At 42.0% G+C, this 22884-nt stretch overlaps 1 protein-coding gene across 1 annotated transcript; it reads left to right on the forward strand.

Moving 5' to 3' along the window:
* The first annotated feature begins 2981 nt into the window (after window positions 1-2981).
* On the forward strand, window positions 2982-18807 carry LOC110500395 (lysophospholipid acyltransferase LPCAT4). Its single transcript, XM_021577746.2, has 13 exons — window positions 2982-3523; window positions 3828-4191; window positions 4801-4913; window positions 5403-5463; window positions 5768-5826; window positions 7519-7553; window positions 7676-7730; window positions 7922-8004; window positions 8465-8590; window positions 12880-13033; window positions 14716-14808; window positions 15388-15523; window positions 18051-18807. The coding sequence occupies exons 1-13, from the start codon at window positions 3434-3436 to the stop codon at window positions 18266-18268; spliced, it is 1587 nt and encodes a 528-aa protein (XP_021433421.1). The 5' UTR covers window positions 2982-3433; the 3' UTR covers window positions 18269-18807.
* Window positions 18808-22884: the final 4077 nt, after the last annotated feature.

The raw sequence follows: 22884 nt of genomic DNA on the forward strand, positions 1-22884 counted from the left end.
AATAAAATACCACATTTACATTTACAAGTATTCTGACTCCTTACTTTGTTGAAGCACCTTTGGCAGTGATTACAGCCACGAGTCTTCTTGGGTATGATGCTATAAGCTTAGTACACCTGTATTTGGGGAGTTTGTCCCATTCTTCTCTGCAGATTCTCTCAAGCTCTGTCAGGTTGGATGGGGAGCATCGCTCCACAGCTATTTTCCTGTCTCCAGAGATGTTCAATAGGGTTCTAGTCCAGGCACAGGCTGTGCCACAAGGACATTCAGAGACTTGTCCCGAAGCTACTTCTGCGTTGTCTTGGCTGTGTGCTTAGGGTCGTTGTCCTGTTGGAAGATGAACCTTCACCCCAGTCTGAGGTCCTGAGCACTCTGGAGCAGGTTTTCATTAAGGATCTCTCTGTACTTTGCTCCGTCCATCTTTCCCTCAATCCTGACTAGTCTCCTAGTCCCTGCTGCTGAAAAACATCTCCACAACATGTTACCACCACCATGCTTCACCGTAGGAATGGTGCCAGATTTCCTCAAGACGTGATGCTTGGCATTCAGGCCAAAGAGTTCAATCTTGGTTTCATCAGACCAGAGAATCTTGTTTCTCATGGTCTGAGTCCTTTAGATGCCTTTTGGCAAACTCCAAGCGGGCTGTCATGTGCCTTTTACTGAGAAGTTGCTTCCGTCTGGCCACTCTACCATAAAGGCCTGATTGGTGGTGTGCCAGAGATTGTTGTCCTTCTGGAAGGTTCTCCCATCTCCACAGAGGAACTCTGGACCTCTGTCAAAGTGACTATCAGGTTCTTGGTCACCTCCCTGACCATGGCCCTTCTCCCCCGATTGCTTAGTTTGGCCGGGTGGCCATTTAAGAATGGTGGAGGCCACTGTGTTCAATGCTGTAGAATTAGTTTGGTACACTCCCCCAGATCTGTGTCTCGACACAATCCTGTCTCGGAGCTCTAGGACAATTCCTTCGACCTCATGGCGTGGTTTTTACTCTGACATGCACTGTCAACTGTGGGACCTTATATAGACAGGTGTGCGGCTTTTCAAATCATGTCCAATCAATTGAATTTACCACAGGTGGACTCCAATCAAGTTGTAGAAACTCAAGGATGGCCAATGGAAACAGGATGCACCTGAGCTCAATTCCAGGTCTCATATCAAAGGGTCTGAATAGTTATGTAAATAAGGTCTTTCTATTTCTATTTCTATTTCAGAACGACAGATTTTTACCTTATCAGCTCAGGGATTCAATCTAGCAACCTTTCATTTACTGGCCTACGCTCTAACCACTAGGCTACCTGCCACCCCATTTATGAAGAAAATGTTGAATTTAATAAATTTTATAATATGCCTGTAATGTAACAAAATGTGGAAAAGGGGAAAGTGTCTGAATACTTTCCAAATGCACTGTAGCATCTTTGCAAAAAGCTACTGCTACTAGTATAGAATCATGTGCAAGACACAAGACAATGTATAAATAAGTCAACAAATATTAGTTAAATAAAATATGGAACAGTAAATTAAAATATATTTTAGTTTTGGATCAAGGTGGCTAGTAGCTAGTGTGCTGACAGCAAATGTGTCAGCTAGAGATGATGTACAGAAGCTTGCAAGGATGTGTATAGTCTTGCATGATGTTTTCTTAAAGATGTTTGCTTTGATGCCAATTAGTATTTTTGAATTTGAGCGCCAAATATAGTAATAAAAGTCACCTTGTCCGAGAGATTTACACTCTTATCAAAACGTCACGCCAGGGTAAGCCTACACGAAACACTTATTTGAAGTGTTTCTAAAATCCACAATGAATAAACTAAATGCTGAAAAAAGTTTGGAACCATTTCCGTGTTTTACTACTAGTTTTTATGGGTATTATGTTGGGCTCATTTGGGCCACGAATGGAGAAACGTACTGTATAACGCCCCACACAGCAGACTGTCGACCAATCGCGTTCACCTTGTCATTCTGAATCACGTTGTTGCAAATGCCGAGTTCAAAACAACTGGGAAATCTCAAATGTCCGACTACAGTGCGTTAAAGACAACTGGGAACTCGGAAAAAAACGAGCTCAGACTGGGAAAAATATTTTGATCGCTCATCCACCTTGCAATATATCATACATCATACATAATGTATATTGTACAGATTGTACAGATTCACAACATATAATGCGAATTGTAATGTGTACCATATTTTACGAAATGGGTGATGGACATCCATAAATTAATAAATACCATACAAACGTAACATGTCATACCAAATGTATTGTTTAGGACTAACTACAGAATAATACGAAATTCTCAGAAATCAGGTTACAGACAAACACTCGTGTACCATGGTACTATCTCTGCTGATCACCTCTGCCAATCAAATTATCCGTATCTAAAGGTAGTAGACAGCTGGTGACATCTTGAGACTAACATAACATAGCAGGCGCTTGACGACAATTTCAAAAAACGGTCGGGGGAGGTTTTCTGCACTGTTCAACAAATCTGAACAGTGCAGAAGAAAAACTCCCCCAATATAAAAAAAATTGTCTACTACCTTAGAGACGTATAACGTGATTGGCAGTCGTGACCAGCAGAGATAGTACCATGGTACACCCGTTTTGATTGGTGTACAGTTTAGTACTCGGTGGCGTTTGCCTGTCTATCTAGCGAATATGAAAGTAAGTATTTTGAAAACATTTCCGAGATTTGACATTGCCAACAAACGGAAATGTTTTCAGAATAAATAGCTCCTCCCTCGACAGATCGATCATCTCGAAAACGAAAGCAAATAGCTTGCTACGGCCCACCACTTTACATGATTGGATTGTGATTGAAGGAGTGGGACGGGTTTCGAGTTATTTATATATTATTTTCTCCCCCCCTCCTTTCCCACAATGGAATATTTTATTTTCAGGAGGAAGGAGAAGAAAAAGTGGGCGGTAATATAACTTTTCAGGATATAGTCCGCCCTAAAACCCCACCGAAGAAGATCACCAATGCGAGTTGTTGTTCTTATTTTTTACGCCATATGCATTGACACGAGCGCACATTTCGTATTAAATTCCTTGTATTAGAGTACAATAAATCAACGAATTTTTAAATTCGGATTCACATCTTCGATTTCACTTGGATCGTTTTCACTTTTGAACTTGTTTCTTTGTTTCTTTTTATCCAACCAACTGTCGCACTCCCCCTATCCCTCGGACTGGTTTTGGCTCTCTGCATCTTGATAACGTAACATTTTGAGAGGCACTTTTATAACTTTTATATCACAACTTTTTACGCAACGCCAAATAGTTGCGGCGGAATTAAACTGTCGACGCACCGGGATATTCATCGCCATTCAGTGAATACCTCGCACATCAAACCTCAAAGGGTTAGTTTGAAATCTGGTTGGGTCTGACCTACTTTTTACAGATATTGAGTCTGTCAAGGCTTGCCTAGTCGCCATGGAGAGGCGGGACAGTCGCCAAGCAACATCCGATTACCCTCACCCATTTATACACAAACTGAAACTGACCAGGGCACAGAGAATACGGGTGAGTTGTCTTATTATGCTTGAGGAAATGTGGTAAGAGTTTGAGTTGAAAAGAGGACACATTTGGATGGTTTGTGTGTCTGCATGCATGTACCTATTGTTGATTATCAACCGTGCACGCATCTATATTCTGGATTCATTGTAGCATGTAGCAGCTTGTCTAGGAACTGTGATACAATATGATACATTGTAGCCTGTGCCAGAATGTGTGCATCTGTGTGTGTAATGAATGTTATACATTGCAGGCTACCTACCCTATTTAACTTACTATTCTCCATATATTAACATGTCCCTCCAATCCACAGGGCATTGTGTTGGGCACCATCCTCTTCCCCATACGAATCTTCCTGGTCGCCCTCTGCTTTCTGATGATGTGGCCTATTGCCCGGCTGCGTTTGGCCGGCTTGTCAGAGGAGGAACGCTCCCGGCCAGTAGTGGCGGGGTGGCGTTGGTGGCTGCTACATTCCATCATCCGGTTCCTGAGCCGGGCAGCGTTTTTCTTCCTGGGGTTCTGGGTCCGGGTTAAAGGACGTAGGGCAGGACGTAAGGAGGCTCCTGTGCTGGCAGTGGCGCCTCACAGTAGCTTCCTGGACATGTTGGTACTGCCGGAAACCCAGTTAGCTACAGTGGTGTCCCGATCGGAAAACCAAAAAATCCCTGTTATAGGGGGTGAGTGTGGGGGTAACTGGGAGTGGGACACATGCGCGTGCACACACACACACACACACACACACAGTTGGCTAAGGTGGTGTCCAGATTGGAGAACCAGAGCCTGCCTGTAATAGGGGGTGAGTGTTATGCGGGATACTTGGAGTGACTCTGGATCAAAGTTGCCCTTAAAAGACACAGATCTAGTATCTGATTACTGTCCTCAAATGGTAACCTTAATCACTGGGGATAAAATACCGCACTGGGGGCAACTTCATTCTACTATGTTGGGGTGAGATGGAGAATGAGAGGGGGGGGGGGGGGGGAGGTTGGGAAAGGAAGGCGAGATGGGGGAGGGATTGGAGAACAGGGAGTATTGAGAAATGTTGACAAACTCCTAAAACAAACTATTGCCTCATGACTTTTCTTGTTTTTGTACTCCTGCTATCTTTTCCCGACCTTTCCGCTTTCTTTCTCTCTTACCTTTTTCCCTTCGTATTCCCTTTCCTATCTCTTCAGTAGCATAGGCCTTCAGTGGCTTTTGTGTCCTAACTAATATAATGATCACGTTATTATGGTTATGTCACATAATAACAGCCTTGTGTATGGTTCCTTTTTTTCTCCTTTTAGCCCTCCTGGAGTTTAACCAGTCAGTGATGGTAAATAGGAAGAATCCAGAGTCCAGGAAACAAGCTATTGCGCAGATCATAGAGAGGCTCACCTCCAACGGCTACTGGCCACAGGTAAGCAGTGTTCAAAGGTCCTATTTGGCCAATGGAGGTAACAGGTGTAACGGAGTAGCCTTGTCCGAGACATGTAAACCCAATTGTTCAAGGATTTCCAGTGGTTGAGATATTGGGTTATCACATAGGCGACGTGGGCTCACATCCAACCAGTTACACACATGTAACCTCACTGCATCAGTCTTGTGCCATGTAGCGCGACGACTCTGAGTTAACTGGCACGTTAGAATGATGTAACTATAGAACAATTAACGTTACTGATGAATGGACGACTGTTATAGAACTGGTTTAACGCCTTCTTTCTCTCAGTATATATCAATCACTGTCTCAATCTCTATCCCTCCCTCCATCTTTTTCTCTCTCTCTCCCTCTTTCTCCTCCTAATGAACCTTACTGATGGACTGGCTATACGAACTCCCTTGCTCTCTCACTCCCCATCTCTGTCATTGTCTCTATTCATCAATCACGGTCTTTCTCTCCCTCTCTCAGATGCTGATGTTCCCAGAAGGCACCACTACGAACGGCACCATTCTCATCAAGTTTAAACGTGGTGAGAACCAGACCTTGGCTCAAATACTATTTGACATCTTTCAAATGCTTTTAGCCTTTGCTTTAGCCTGCCTAGGGTGCCAGATTGGCGGTGTTTGCACTTTTGCTTCTATTCCAATAGTTCATATAATTTCTAATAGCATATGAACCTGGTATTGGTGAGCACACAAAGAATATATTGGCTTAAATCAACAAACTGTCACTTATGCCGAACCTAAAGAAATGGATGGCATGTTGTGTTATGTAGGGAGGGGAGAAGGAAAGGTGTGAGCTGACTGGTTTACTGTTCTCTCTCTCCCTTCAAGGTGCCTTCCTGGCTGGAGTCCCAGTCCAACCAGTCCTGCTGCACTACCCCAACAAACTGGTGAGTAGAGAGGGGAAATAGAAAGTGAGTGGTGGAATGAACCGCTGCCTCTGGGAGCATATATGGTCTGGGATGACCGCACTACCACTAGACCAGCTCCAGACAGAGTAGTTGACTTGCCGATGGATTGGAATTGGGCCTGAGAACACCCTTCCTATTAAGGACTACAGTGTTCTGGTCGTGGGAAAATAGCATGTTGTTTGCTTTCTAATCATAGATGCGGTGCCCTCCACTAATGTTGGCACCCTTGGTAAATATGAGCAAAACTGGCTGTGGGGAAGAAGGAAAAACATCTTTATATTCACAAAAATCAAACCTTTAATTCAAGTAAAAATAATTGAAAGAAAAAATATATTCTTATCATAAAACAAATATATGTTGGTTCTCAAATATATGTATGCCACAATTATTGGCACCCCTAGGTCAGGGGACTGGGATGGCCATGGCAAAGCCTTGTTTCTGTGGTCATTGAAGCATTTTTGTGTTGATTTTGAGGTGTGCTTTGGATCACTGCCCTGCTGGAAGATCCAACCCCGCCCCAGTTTAAGCTTCCTAGCAGAGGCAGTTATGTTTTGATTTAATATCTGCTGGTACTTGATGGAGTCCATGATACCATGTATCCTAACAAGTTGTCCAGGGCCTTTGGAAGAAAAACAGCCCCACAACATCAAAGATCCACCACCATACTTCACAGTGGGGATGAGGTACTTTTTTGCGTGGGCATCTTTCTGTCTACGCCAAACCCACCTCTGGTGTTTGTTTCCAAAATGCTCTATTTTGACATCTGACCATAGAACCCAGTCCCAATGAAAGTTCCAGTAATGTTTGGCAAGATGTAGGTGCTTGAGTTTGTTGTTTGACAGCAAAGGCCTTTTCTTTATGGCAACTCTCCCAAACAACTTGTGAACGTAGTTTTGGAGATTTTCTGACCCAAGACCCAACTAACGTCTGCAATTCTCCAGCTGTGATCCTTGGAGATTTTTTGGCCACTCGAACAATCCTCCTCAAACACGTTAACAATCGGCCTGAAAGAGGACATTGCCCTGATGGTAGAAATGGGCATTTTCAACCGTTGAGCTTTTATCTTCTAGCCATTTCCTGGTTTGTGCAGCTCAACAACCCTTTGTCACACATCATTACTGTATTCTCTGGTCTTTCCCATAGTTATGGATGACTATGGGAACCTGGCCTGTGTTTCACCTCATATTTATACCCCAACTGAAACAGTAAAGTCATGGCTTTCCACTTAAGTGTTCCTAATCACTCAGGTGAACTTAAATGTAAAATATGAATGGGTATATACTTCAGTTAGATTTTACTCATAAGAATTTTTAGGGGTGCCCATAGTTGTGTCACACGTTTCAGAGAAAAATATTTGTCATTTATTTCACATTTTATTTTTTTTCTATAATTTTACTTCAATTAAAGGTTTGATTTTTGTGAATATTTGTAATGAAAGACCAAGAGGATAAATAGCAAAGATGTTTTGCTCATATTTACCGAGGGTGCCAATATAAGTGGAGGGCACTCTTGTTAATCTTTCCATGTTGGAACTCCAATGGTGCAACAGCATGTCTGTACAGGGTGTGTTTTGAACTGAGTGACCTGTAGGCTATGCAATGTTCTGAACATAATCAGGTGACGTACTGTCTGCACGTGTGAGTTTAAAAGAAAACTGGCTTATTTTTCTAGGATACTGTGCGCTGGACCCACAAGGGCACAACCTGGTAAGGCATCATCTAAATTAATTTTTCTTTGGAATATGATAATCATTCAACTTCATTATCTATAATATCGGAAATAAGCTTTTTCTAAATGTTATTTCACTGATGGGTGTTGTTCCCTCCAGGATTGAGACACTGTGGCACACCTGCTCTCAGCTCTACACTAACGTTACTGTTGAGGTATGATCGTGTTCTGTTTTCAGATTGGCTGTCGGTGTAAATGTCCTCTTCTCTTATTAGCGATATTACCTGTCAGTATTAATATCCTGTTCTGATTGCCTGTATTACCTGTCACTATAAACTATAAATGTAATGTTCTCTTATTGGCTACAGTACCTGTATTAATGTCCTGTACTCTGATTTGGTTACAGTATCTGCCAGTATACACCCCCTCTCAGGAAGAGAAGGATGACCCTAACCTGTATGCAGACAATGTCCAGAAACTCATGGCCAAGTAAGTTTACACAGAATTTCTGCCTGTAATGTATGTCTATCTCATCTTTGGGCTCAGTCTTCTTGAGGTGTGTGTTTTGTTGTTGCGGTATGCGTGTTATTCTAACAGTACTGAGTTGACCTCTTTGAGCTTGTCAGGGCTCTGTGTATCCCAGCTAATGACTGTGTACGAATACCTGTATATGCATTTTTAAAGGCTTTTTGAGAAGAAAATAATGAGTATGGTTTAAATGCCAGGATGTTATGCTCATTTACACTTTTCATCTAGTAGAATTGCGCATTAGATGATGCATTCTCAGTAGGATCAGCCTAGTATGCTGATATTTGTTGCTTACTGCGGGCGTTTTCACCAAATATGTAGTACGATTAGTAAACAATATGCAGTTTTAAGTAGTAGGCACTGCTTATGTGAATGAGAGGTGTCTGTGTGGTCTAACAGTATCATATCCTATGTGTTTCAGGACTCTGGGTATCCCAGCTACAGACCATGTGATGGAGGGGCGTGTTCCTACCAGAATGCTAGGGGGGCTCTCCCTCCCCCTAGAACCCCCAGCCAGAGAAACCCTCTCACTGCTGCACAAAGACGGGTAAGAGACGTGTGTGTCACAGGAGGATGGTGATGGGATGACGGCTCATAATAATATCTGGAATGGAGTAAATGAATTGGTATCAATCTATGTTTGATTTGTTTTTATACCGTTAAGTACACTCGGTTCCAGCCATTACTATGAGCCAGCCCTCCCCAATTTAAAGTGCCACCAGTCACCTGTGGTTTATGTGTCTGTGTGGAGTCATCAATTGCGTATGCAGAGTCATATAACAATAACCATTTTGTATTAGAGAAGGACATGTGTAGAACTTGTTTGTTACTGTGTATAGAATGTATGAAAACGTATGTATATGGGAACTTCCTATTTTGTTAGTTACACCTGGTGGTCACCTGTGTGGCTTACCTGTAGGAGTAGAACAAAGGGATTATGGGGAGATGCTGTTAGTGTTGAGTTGGAACAGGTGTGACGGGCCTTGGAAGATGCTACAGAAAAACAGTTTACAAATGCCCTATCACATTTTTATATTTACAAAAATATGTATTTCACTGTGACAACCCGTACATTGGGAGTAATACATATCTATCGACTCTCAAGTCATTAATGCAAGCACGTTGGAAACGTGCCTGCAAAGCTTCTATAGAAATGGCTACTTTAGAATCTAGGAACTGAATCCATGACAATATATACATACAAGTATCTGCCAACGTAAAGGGCGTTAGGCCACCGTGAGTCAGAACAGCTTCAATTAAACTTCACATAGATTCTACAAGTGTCTGCGACACCATTCTTCCATGAGAAATTTCATAATTTGGTGTTTTGTTAATGATGGTGGAAAACCCTGTCTCAGGCACCACTCCAGAATCTCTCATACGTGTTTAATTGGGTTGACATCTGGCGACTGAGACTGCATCGTTTTCATGCTCATCAAACCTATCAGTGACTTCTTGTGCTCTGTGGATGGGGCATAGCCATGGTAGCCAAAATAATGGCCTGCCCAGCATTTTTATACATGTCCCTAAGCATGATGGGATGTTAATTGCTTAATTAACTCAGGAACCACACCTGTGTAGAAGCACTTGCTTTCAAAATACAGTGTACCCCAATTTTGCAAGTTGCCTGTATACAGAGCATTTGGAAAGTATTTTCCACATTTTTGTTACTTTACAACTTTATTCTAAAATGTATTAAATCTTTTTTTCCCTCTTTAATCAAAACACAATACCCCGTAATGACAAAGTGAATACAGGTTTATATTTTTTTTGCAAATGTATTACACATTTTAAAAAACAGATACCTTATTTGCATAACTATTCAGACCCTTTGCTATGAGACTTGAAATTGAGCTCAGGTGCATCCTGAGATGTTTCTACAACAGCCTGCTTGGAGTGCACCTGTGGTAAATTCAATTCATTGGACATGATTTGGAAAGGCACACACCTGTCTATAAAAGGTCCCACAGTTGATAGTGCATGTCAGAGCAAAAACCAAGCCATGAGGTCAATGAAATTGTCCGTAGAGCTCTGCGACAGGATTGTGTCGAGGCACAGATCTGGGGAAGGGTACCAAAACATTTGTGCAGCATTGAAGGTGCCTAAGAACAGTGGCCTCCATCATTCTTAAATGGAAGAAGTTTGGAGCCACCAAGACTCTTCCTAGAGCTGGCTGCCCGGCCAAACTGAGCAATCGGGGGAGAAGGGCCTTGGTCAGGGAGGTGACAAAGAACCTGATGGTCACTCTGACACAGCTCCAGAGTTCGTCTGTGGAGATGGGAGAACCATCCAGAAGTACAACGATCTCTGCAGGACTCCACCAATTAGGCCAGACGGAAGCCACTCCTCAGTAAAATGCACATGACAGCCTGCTTGGAGTTTGCCAAAAGGCACCTAGGACCATGAGAAACAAGATTCTCTGGTCTGATGAAACCAAGATTAAAATCTGTGGCCTGAATGCCAAGCATTTCTACGGTGAAGCATGGTGGTGGCAGCATCATGCTGTGGGAATTTTTCTCAGTGGCAGGGACTGGGAGACTAGTCAGGATCGAGGGAAAGATGAACAGAGCAAAGTTCAGAGATGGTTCACCTTCCACCAGGACAACGATTCTAAGCACACAGCCAAGACATCGTAGGAGTGGCTTCGGGACAAGTCTCTAAATGTCCTTGAGTGGCCCAGCCAGAGCCCGGACTTGAACCTGATTGAACATCTCTGGAGAGACCTGAAAAATAGCTGTGCAGCAACGCTCCCCATCCAACCTGACAGAGCTTGAGAAGATCTGCAGAGAAAGGTGTGCCAAGCTTGTAGCGTCATACCCAAGAAGACTTGAGGCTGTAATCGCTGCCAAAGGTGCTTCAACAAAGTAGTGAAGAGTCTGAATATTTATGTAAATTTAATATTTCTGATTTTTTTTTATTTTTTATGAAATTTGCAAACATTTCTAAAAACCTGTTTTTAACTTTGTCATTATGAGGTGCTGTGTGTACAGTTGACGTCTGAAGTTTACATACGCTTGGGTTGGAGTCATTAACTCGTTTTTCAACCACTCCACAAATTTCTTGTTAGGACATCTACTTTGTGCATGACACAAGTATTTTTTCCAACAATTGTTTACAGACAGATTATTTCACTTATAACTCACTGTATCACAATTCCAGTGGGTCAGAAGTGTACATACACTAAGTTGACTGTGCCTTTAAACAGCTTGGAAAATTCAAAAAAATGATGTTGTGGCTTTAGAAGCTTCTGATAGGCTAATAATTTGAGTCAATTAGAGGTGTACCTGTGGATGTATTTCAAGGCATACCTTCAAACTCAGTGCCTCTTTGCTTGACATAATGGGGAAATCATAAGAAATCTGCTACGACCTCAGGAAAAACTTTTGTTGACCTCCACAAGTCTAGTTCATCCTTGGGAGCCATTTCCAAATGCCTGAAGGTACCAAGTTCATCTGTACAAACAATAGTATGCAAGTCTAAACATCGTGGGACCACGCAGCCGTCATACCGCTCAGGAAGGAGACGTGTTCTGTCTCCTAGAGATGAACGTACTTTGGTGCGAAAAGTGCAAATCAATCCCAGAACAACAGCAAAGGACCTTGTGAAGATGCTGGAGGAAACAGGTACAAAAGTATCTATATCCACAGTAAAAACGAGTCCTATATCGACATAACCTGAAAGGCCACTCAGCAAGGAAGAAGCCACTGCTCCAAAACACCATTAAAAAAAAAAAAAGCCAGACTACGGTTTGCAACGGCACATGGGGGCAAAGATCATACTTTTTGGAGAAATGTCCTCTGGTCTGATGAAACCGAAATAGAACTGTTCGGCCATAATGACCATGGTTATGTTTGGAGGAAAAGGGGGGAGGCTTGCAAGCTGAAGAACACCATCCCAACCGTGAAGCGCGGGGGTGGCAGCATCATGTTGTGGGGGTGCTTTGCTGCAGGAGGGACTGGTGCACTTCACAAAATAGATGGCATATGTATATGGATATATTGAAGCAACAACTCAAGACATCAATCAAGAAGTTAAAGCTTGGTTGCAAATGGGTCTTCCAAATGGACAATGACCCCAAGCATACTTCCAAAGTCGTGGCAAAATATATTACGGAGAACAAAGTCAAGGTATTGGAGTGGCTATTACAAGCCCTGACCTCAATCCTTTAGAAAATGTGTGCGCAGAATTGAAAAAGCGTGTGGGAGCAAGGAGGCCTACAAACCTGACTCAGTTACACCAGCTCTGTCAGGAGGAATGGGCCAAAATTCACCCAACTTATTGTGGAAGGCTTCCCAAAATGTTTGACCCAAGTTAAATAATTTAAAGGCAATGCTACCAAATAGTAATTGAGTGTATGTAAACTTCTGACCCACTGGGAATTTGATTAAAGAAATAAAGCTGAAATAAATCATTCTCTCTACTATTTTTCTGACATTTCACGTTCTTAAAATAAAGTGTTGATCCCAACTGACCTAAGACAGTTTTACTAGGATTAAATGTCAGGAATTGTGAAAAACTGAGTTTAAATGTATTTGGCTAAGGTGTATGTAAACTTCCGACTTCAACTGTAGATTTGATGAGAAAACAATTTAATCAGTTTTACAGTAAGACTGTCACGTAACAAAATGTGGAAAAAGTCTAGTTGTCTGAATACTTTTTCAGATTGCACTGTATATGTAGGCTATTTATCTATGGCTTTGTGTTTGATCCTAACTACGCAGGTGCTCTCCTTCTTGTGTGCAGTACTTCTTAAATTGTCATCTAGAAACCTCCCTTTCTCATTTCTCTCCCCTTCAATTTGTTTCTCTCCTTCCATCTCTCCCTCTCCATCCTCAGTCTCAGAGAGTCAGAGGTTGAGGCGGCACTAACTCAGATGATTGACCGTTGTCAGTCCGAACAGGGTTGGAGGGCTGTTGTGGATGAGCTGGTCCCTCTTATGGGACTGACTGACAGACAGACTGCTGCTAAGATCTGTGGTCTCTACTCAAAGGTAAAGTCCTCCTGAGGTCAAATTGTCCACCAGCGTCAAGCGTGTGTGCAGTACATTTGAGTATTTATTGGTGTTGTGTGTACTTTGTTTCTCTGTTGTTTGTGTAACAGTGACAACGTTTGCATGCGCACAGTATTCCGGCTAGTAACTCATATTCCGCTTAAGGTCTAATTCGGGATAAGTTGTTTACATGTACCTTTTTATATCCTGTTCACGAGTGTCCATGGAATCTGTGAATATCCAGAATATTCCTAATTGACTTTCATATTAGTTAATATAAGAGTACAGTGCATTAGGAAAGTATCAAATCAAACTTTAGTTGTCACATGCGCCGAATACAACAAGTGTAGACTTTACCGTAAAATGCTTACTTACAAACCCTGAACCAACAGTGCAGTTCACGAAGAAGAACATATTTACCAAGTAGACTAAAGTAAAAAGTAACACAATAACGAGGCTTTTGTACAGGGGGCACCGGTACCGAGTCAGTGTGCGGGGGTACAGGTTAGTTGAGGTAATCTGTACATGTAGGTGGGGGTGTTGTGATTATGCATAGATAATGAACAGCGAGTAGCAGCAGTGTACAAAAGGAATGGGGGGGGGGTTGTCTGTAAATTGTCCGGTGGCGGTTTTATGAATTGTTCTGCAGTCTTATGGCTTCGGGGTAGAAGCTGTTGAGGTGCCTTTTGGTCCTAGACTTGGCGCTCCGGTACCGCTTGCTGTGCGGTAGCAGAGAAAACAGGGTCACTGGAGTGTCTGACAATTTTATGTGCTTTCCTCTGACACCGCCTATTATATAGGTCCTGGATGGCAGGAAGCTTGGGCCAAGTGATGTATTGGGCCGTTCGCACTACCCTCTGTCGTGCCTTACGGTCAGATGCCGAGCAGTTGCCGTACCAGGTGGTGATGCAATCGGTCAGGATGCTCTCAATGGTGCAGCTACAGAACCTTTTGAGGATCTGGGGACCCATGCCAAATATTTTCAGTCTCCTGAGGGGGAAAAGGTTTTGTCGTGCCCTCTTCACGACTGTCTTGGGAGGTTTTGACTATGATAGTTCGTTGGTGATGTGGACACCAAGGAACTTGAAACTCTCGACCCGCTCCACTACAGCCCCGTCGATGTTAATGGGGCAGTATGCAAATTGGAGTGGTCTAGGTTTTCTAGGATAGTGGTGTTGATGTGAGCCACACCAGCCTTTTAAAGCACTTCATAGCTACAGATGTGAGTTCTACGGGTCTGTAGTTATTTAGGCAAGTTACCTTCATGTTCTTGGACACAGGGTCTATGGTGGTCAGTTTGAAACATGTTGGTGTTACAGACTCAGTCAGGAACAGGTTAAAAATGTCAGTGAAGACACTTGCCAGTTGGTCAGCGCATGCTCGGAGTACACGTCCTGGTAATCCGTCTGGCCCTGCGGCCTTGTGAACGTTGACCTGTTTAATGGTCTTACTCATTGACTACGGAGAGCGTGCCACACTATTCCGTCTAAGATCAGCATATTCCAGGCATCTTATCCTGGTTTCACATAACCGGGATACCAGCTTTTCGGGGTTATTGTGAACAGGATTTGATGTTTTTTATGCGTCAACTCAAAAACAGAATACTTGAATATCCCAAGTAATATATATATATATATATATATTATTGGTGTGCATGTAAACGTGGTCTGTGTGCATTGCAGGATGACAAGGTGGATCTCAGACAGATCTATCTAAGTGTTGCAGCTGTCTCCAGCTTTATGGACTTCAAGTCTCTCCTTCACATCGCCTTCACTGTAAGTACCTCTCCCAGTGTTTGTGTGTACGTGTAGAATGGATTCATAACCCCTGTGTTAATGTTTAGAGTACATGTTAAACCTGGTAGGAAGTTATGCATTTCAACCTATAAAGTGTGTGTACGTAGCCTGGGTCCCAGATCTGTTTGTGCGCTTGTCAACTCCAGCATGTTTGGCAAGCGAGCAGGAGTTGGCAAGAGAGCAGAAACAGACTGGCACCCAGGTTAAGAACAGAGGAACAAACCCAGGCTGTATATACAGTATTAAGAGGGCGCTTTAACCTATAATCTGTACATATACAGTATATTTTACATGTGTTTGTATGTACTGTATTTGTACAGTGCATTCGGAAAATATTCAGACCCCTTCACTTTTTCTGCATTTTGTTACTTTACAGCCTTATTCTGAAATGGATTAAATACAGGGGTCTGAATACTTTTTGAATGCACTGTAAATGTATGTATGTATGAACTGTATTTTCTAAATGGAATATTTGAAACTGTATATTAACTTTATATACTTACATAAACGGTATAGTTTATATTGGGTTAGAAATATCTGCTCTGTGTGTGTCTGCAGCTGTATGACAGAGAGGGTAGTGGCAGTCTGACAGCGGTGGATGTGTCTGACCTGATGGGGGCGCTAGTGGGGAGTCCTCAATACCACACAGAGGAGCTGTACTCAGAACTGTCCCGGAGAGGCGTGCCCACTGAACGCAAGACACCAATCTATATTAACAGAATTTACATTTAAATGAATGAACAACTTGATTAATCAAATAAACATATCTTTAATTTTTGGAGGACCCATCCACCACGACCCCTCTTTCTGAGGACCAAAAAATGTTTTTGTTACATGTATATTCTACACATTATTTACATGGTATTTTTTTTTACACTGTACAGTGGGGCAAAAAAGTATTTAGTCAACCACCAATTGTGCAAGTTCTCCCACTTAAAAAGATGAGAGAGGCCTGTAATTTTCATCATAGGTACACTTCAACTATGACAGACAAAATGAGAGAGAAAAAATCTAGAAAATCACATTGTAGGATTTTTAATGAATTTATTTGCAAGTTATGGTGGAAAATAAGTATTTGGTCAATAACAAAAGTTTCTCAATACTTTGTTATATACCCTTTGTTGGCAATGACAGAGGTCAAACGTTTTCTGTAAGTCTTCAAGGTTTTCACACACTGTTGCTGGTATTTTGGCCCATTCCTCCATTCAGATCTCCTCTAGAGCAGTGATGTTTTGGGGCTGTTGCTGGGCAACACGGACTTTCAACTCTCTCCAAAGATTTTCTATGGGGTTGAGATCTGGAGACTGGCTAGGCCACACACACTTGAAATGCTTCTTACGAAGCCACTCCTTCGTTGCCCGGGCGGTGTGTTTGGGATCATTGTCATGCTGAAAGACCCAGCCACGTTTCATCTTCAATGCCCTTGCTGATGGAAGGAGGTTTTCACTCAAAATCTCACGATACATGGCCCCATTCATTATTTTCTTTACACGGATCAGTCGTCCTGGTCCCTTTGCAGAAAAACAGCCCCAAAGCATGATGTTTCCACCCCCATGCTTCACTGTAGGTATGGTGTTCTTTGGATGCAACTCAGCATTCTTTGTCCTCCAAACACGACGAGTTGAGTTTTTACCAGAAAGTTATATTTTGGTTTCATCTGACCATATGACATTCTCCCAATCTTCTTCTGGATCATCCAAATGCTCTCTAGCAAACTTCAGACGGGCCTGGACATGTACTGGCTTAAGCAGGGGGACACGTCTGGCACTGCAGGATTTGAGTCCCTGGCGGCGTAGTGTGTTACTGATGTTAGGCTTTGTTACTTTGGTCCCAGCTCTCTGCAGGTCATTCACTAGGTCCCCCCGTGTGGTTCTGGGATTTTTGCTCACCGTTCTTGTGATCATTTTGACCCCACGGGGTGAGATCTTGCGTGGAGCCCCAGATCGAGGGAGATTTATCAGTGGTCTTATGTCTTCCATTTCCTAATAATTTCTCCCACAGTTGATTTCTTCAAACCAAGCTGCTTACCTATTGCAGATTCAGTCTTCCCAGCCTGGTGCAGGTCTACAATTTTGTTTCTGGTGTCCTTTGACAGCTCTTTGGTCTTGGCCGTAGTGGAGTTTGGAGTGTGACTGTTTGAGGTTGTGGACAGGTGTCTTTTATACTGATAACAAGTTCAAACAGGTGCCATTAATACAGGTAATGAGTGGAGGACAGAGGAGCCTCTTAAAGAAGAAGGTACAGGTCTGTGAGAGCCAGAAATCTTGCTTGTTTGTAGGTGACCAAATACTTATTTTCCACCATAATTTGCAAATAAATTCATTAAAAGTCCTACAATGTGATTTTCTAGATTTTTTTTCCCTCATTTTGTCTGTCATAGTTGAAGTGGACCTATGATGAAAATTACAGGCCTCTCATCTTTTCTTTTTAAGTGGGAGAACTTGCACAATTGGTGGCTGACTAAATACTTTTTTGCCCCATTGTGTGTGTGTGTTTGTGTGTGTATATACATATATATATATATATATATATGTATGTATGTATGTATGTATGTATGTATATATATATATATATATATATATATATATATATATATATATATATATATATGTATATATATGTATATATATGTATATATATATATATATATGTATATGTATGTATATATATATATATATATATATATATATATATATATATATATATATATATATATGTATATATATATGTATATGTATGTATGTATGCTATTTGATTACATCTGGACAGATGGTACTTAAACACATCCGGTATACATTATATGAAGTGTTTTCAGTCATAACCATTATAGATCATGGGTTTTTAAATTCAACCCTCGGCTACTTTCACCCCATTCCAACTTACCTTGATTATTAGTGGTTTATTATTACACTTTTTGTGGCTGTTGAGCAGAAACCAAGTCTGTGATCATGTGACACAAGCTGTTTCAAAGAAGAGCGATTGTCCGACTGCCCCTAACTACTGGCTCTTTCTCAATTAATCTTTCCTCGATTTCCCCCGCATCCTCTCCCCTTGCCTCCTTCTCAAAACCCATTAGAGAAGGTCTGACGGGAGGGACCGTGGACCTTCTCCAATACAGTTGAGGCGCCAAGGAGATAGGTAGCGAGGACTGAAGGAAAGACAAGTTGAGAGATCCACATCTTTGTCAACAACCCTAATGCTACATTGTTGTATCTCTACAGAGGAGCTGTTCAGAGTGCTGACCACCCATCCCACCTATCAGAAGCTGATCAGTGAGTACCTCACATCTGAGGGGGCTGAGTCTACAACACCATCTACTCCTCTGTTCAATGGGAAGGTTGGGAACAATAATGAAGGATTGCCTAACGACAACAGATCGGCGTTGTTTCATAAAACCGCTGATAACAGCTCGGCTCTACCCCACAAGAAGGATGACTAAGTGAAGGAACTCTGAAGCATAGTAATTGAATTCCTGACTGGGCAGTCTAATTACTGTGATCTGAAGGGCTATGTCCCTTCTAGAAATTATATTTATGTACTCTGAAGGCTAGTCTGTTGCTGGCTATGTCTCCAATGACACCCAATGATGACTTTGATGGCGAATCCCCTTCTAGGAATTATATTTCAATGAGGCTTACACTGTTTTGAGAAATGGAGAAAACCTGCACAAAGCAGCTCTACAGTATCTACAGTAAGCCCCATAGATGTTAAATGGAATATATGTCATGACTAGTTTGTGTGAGTCTCAGATTAGTTATATATTGTTTACAATGTACATAGCTAGCTATGATTATTTCACGCAGTTCCGAGTTTGTTCGTCAAGATGCTGTGAAAATAGTATCACAATAGTTATTTATAAATGTGATGTTTTAATAAAATTAAGAGTTCTTGTATTTTGTACTGCTTGAAAGAGATGTGGTATGTGAATAATTTGTATTGTTTAAAGAACAAAATATATAAACCAAATGTAAATGACAATTCTCAAGATTTTTTTTTTATTGTATTATACATCCACCTGTAGAAATCCACTTTTTCGAGCTGAAAGACAATGGCCACAGTTTACTGGGCAGTTTACATATTGTGTTGCACAACAATTTAAGTCTTTAAAAGTCGTTGTTTTAGTCAAGTATGATATATTTCGGCTAGAAGTGACAAACCCGAACTACCCACTTTTTGAAAATGTGTGTGAATGCGGTGTCGTCCTATGATATGACGTAATAATTATTTTAAACCTACATTTAGTTTCAGGGCTGGATTTTATTTGAATGTCACCACCCACTAGCATGGCATTGTGTATTCATCAGAAACAGCTGCAGTCTTCGTGACCAGATACTCAAGTGGCCGCTCTAACAATGGAAGGCTGCCAGGATGTGGCAAGATCAGGTGGGACCATTCCAGCCAATGAGAGGGCAGATACGCATGTGAACAACAAGCACAACGGTTACCACAGCCACAAAGTTAGTTCTCTAAACCGTTACTCTTCTTTCTCTGACTTGTCATAGAAGTAGCGTTTTCTGTCCTCTGCTTCATCCCCTTTCTCTTTTTTTTGGCAATTATTGCTGTTTTCGTCAATTCCTTTCCCCTATTCTCTGCAGCTTTGCTTTTCCTCTTCTCTCATCATGGGACTTGGCTTTTGCCTCGACTCGTTGTTTCGCCGTCTGTTTTCTTTGTCCTTGTTGAGGCTCTTTCAGTATCTCCTTCAGTTTATCCGTGTTACTATTAGGAACAGTAGTCGCCTTGGACTCGTACTTTCTCTTCCTCACTGTATGTCTGTTTCTCTTCAGTTTGTTTTCTTCTTTTCGTTGCTTGTCTCTCCTCCTTTTGACTGTTTCTTTTCTGTTCCGTCGTGTATTTGGTTGCTATCACTTTCTCCACCTCTTCTCCTATAACTAGCTACTCCCCCCCCCCCCCCCCCCCCCCCCCCCCTTTTTCCTTTACTCCCTATTTTGAATGTTATATCCCTGCTGTCACCTGTCACCTCAAACTTCAAGAATCTAGGGTTGAACACACACACGGCACATTGCAAATGACGCCCTGTTCCCGGCCACATAGTATGCTTGTGACTAAAAACGCAACCATAAACTGAACATCAATAAAGGTAGACCTTGTGTTGTTACTGATATCAAGTTTGTTTATGAATTATTAAGTGATTAAATTTCGTAATTCTGTTACCAAATCGAATTACTGCAATTCATTTACCCGTTCGTCCCATTCTCACTTTCACAGATATTCCTCATATAGTACACTACTTTTGACCTGAGCCCTATGGGCCTCAATTCAAATGTAGTGCAGAATATGGGGATTCGGAAATAGGGTGCCATTTGTGATGCAGACATTACTTTTTTTAACCACTAATAACATCACTGTTAGGACCCATGAGCACAAACGTGATGATCATAGGAGTGTGTCAAATTGGATTACAAATGAAAGCTAAGAGACTAATTTTGAGAAATGAAGGCATATTCAAATTTGATTTATAGGCTTTGATTTCTTGTCAAACAGATGGAAATATGGGTCTTTGACAACATTTACCAGAAAAAGTCTTAAAAGGTATTAGAAATACAGCAAAACAATATTGTTTAAGTAATAACCCCTGCCAAAAAATATCTACACTTATATTTAGTTTTGGAGAAATGATTTGCCTTGTGCCTTGTAATTCTGTTACCAAAACCCCACAAACGTATCTTCCTCATGAGGAGGGAGGATAATGAAAGTTCATAGAAGTAACAAGTAAAGGTAGACCTACCAATTAGTTGTAAACTCAGCAAAAAAATAAATGTCCATTCACTGTCAACTGCGTTTATTTTCAGTCAACTTCGCTTGTGTAAATATTTGTATGAACATAAGATTCAACAACTGAGACATAAACTGAACAAGTTCCACAGACATGTGACTAACAGAAATAGAATAATGTGTCCTTGAACAAAGGGGGGGTCAAAATCAAAAGTAGCAGTCAGTATCTGGTGTGGCCACCAGCTGCATTAAGTACTGCAGTGCATCTCCTCCTCATGGACTGCACCAGATTTGCCAGTTCTTGTTGTGAGATGTTACCCCACTCTTCCACCAAGGCAAGTTCCCAGACATTTCTGGGGGGAATGACCCTAGCCCTCACCCTCCGATCCAACAGGGCCCGGACGTGTTCAATGGAATTGAGATCTGGGCTCTTCGCTGGCCATGGCAGAACACTGACATTCCTGTCTTGCAGGAAATCACGCACAGAACGAGCAGTATGGCTGGTGTCATTGTCATGCTGGAGGGTCATGTCAGGATGAGCCTACAGGAAGGGTACCACATGAGGGAGGAGGATGTCTTCCCTGTAACGCACAGTGTTGAGATTGCCTGTAATGATAACAAGCTCAGTTCGATGATGCTGAGACACACCGCCCCAGACCATGATGGACCCTCCACCTCCAAATCGATCCTGCTCCAGAGTACAGGCCTCGGTGAAATGCTCATTCCTTCGACAGTATGTATGCTGTTAGTGTCTTAAGGACCGTTCCACAAGTGCATGTTCATTAATTGTTTATGGTTCATTGAACAAGCATAGGAAACAGTGTTAAAACCCTTTACAACGAAGATCTGTGAAGTTATTTGGATTTTTACAAATTATCTTTGAAAGACAGGGTCCTGAAAAAGGGCCATTTCTTTTTTTGCTGAGTTTATGAATTAAGTGATTTAAAATGTGTAATTCTCTTTCCAAATCAAATTACTGCAATTGAAATGGCTACAATGGGAAATCATAGTAGTCACAAACCACAGTTGGGTCAGACACCTGCTACTGTCTGTCCTCCCTTCTACTAGCATACTGTTATGTTCAGCTCATAACTGTTTTCTTTCTCTTTCTGTCGTCTGGGGGTGAAAGCAAGAGTGTAAAAACAGTCTGGACAACCCCTTCCTCTCACTCTCTCTCCAGTTAATGGCACCTCTCACGGCTTTTACAGACAACTACCATGACACCTAACACTTACCCTCTTTCCATTTACTGTAACAAGCATCCTCACCCACTGAGCACCGACCAACTGACACGGGATGTCCTTAGACATTGAAAAGTAGTTGACATTTGGTCAATTCGCCCTGGCCGGACCAAATCTGAACCAATCATAGACGTCTGTGTTTCAGAAGTTTGGACAGCACAGTAAAGTAGAGAACAGTAAAGAAAAGTTGACCATAGTTCAGTACTGTACAGTTGAGTTAAGTACAGTAGCACACTACACTAGAGTACAGTATAATGTACTGTATCTACTTTACTGTACTCTACTGAACTTTACCTTGCTGTACTGTCCAGACTTGTGAAACATAGATGTCTATGATTGGTTCAGATTTGGTCTGGCCAAGACCAACCAAATGTGGTCTTGTTTGGGTGTGTAGCTCATAAGAATAATAGCCAAATATGCAAAGGAGCATATTTTATTTCTTATTATTGAGTTTTAAAACGTACAATCTACTTGCAGTGAAGCCGCTCAACATTTTACATTACATTCAGTAATCTAACAGACTCCCATCCAGAGCAACCCGCAGGAGCAACCAGTGTCAACGCCCTGCTCAACGGCAGTCGACAGATCTCCCACAAGGTCAAAAACAGGTCGCTGGTTAGGGTCCCCATCAGCCACCGGCCCAAGCTCCCCCACCTTCCCCAACAACCAACAAAATGGACCAAAGGAAAACAGAAAACAACAATACAAAAGACATCTAGGACAACAAAAATCATAACAGCAAGGCCAACTGAATACGTTTCAGTACATGTATGGCACTATTTACATGTGTGTGTGTGTCCGTGAATGTGCACGGTTGGGCGTTTGAATGAGTGTGTGTGTATATGCATGTGTACATGCATCAGCCTCATGCAAACAGGTATTAGCTGTAACAACGTTGCCCCTCGGTGTCATTCAAACATACTTTTTGTTTTATTTTGGCATTATTTTTGTACTTTTATCTTTGACTGTCATTATATCCCCCGCCCGGCAACTCCACCCCCACTTGTCTCCAATTCCACATCGCAACCCTCAGCTTCCCTCAGCCAATCCCACCTATCTCTGCTGGCCACCCTCTGCGGAT

Source organism: Oncorhynchus mykiss, chromosome 21, assembly GCF_013265735.2.
Source record: "Oncorhynchus mykiss isolate Arlee chromosome 21, USDA_OmykA_1.1, whole genome shotgun sequence".
Taxonomy (NCBI): Eukaryota; Metazoa; Chordata; class Actinopteri; order Salmoniformes; family Salmonidae; genus Oncorhynchus; species Oncorhynchus mykiss.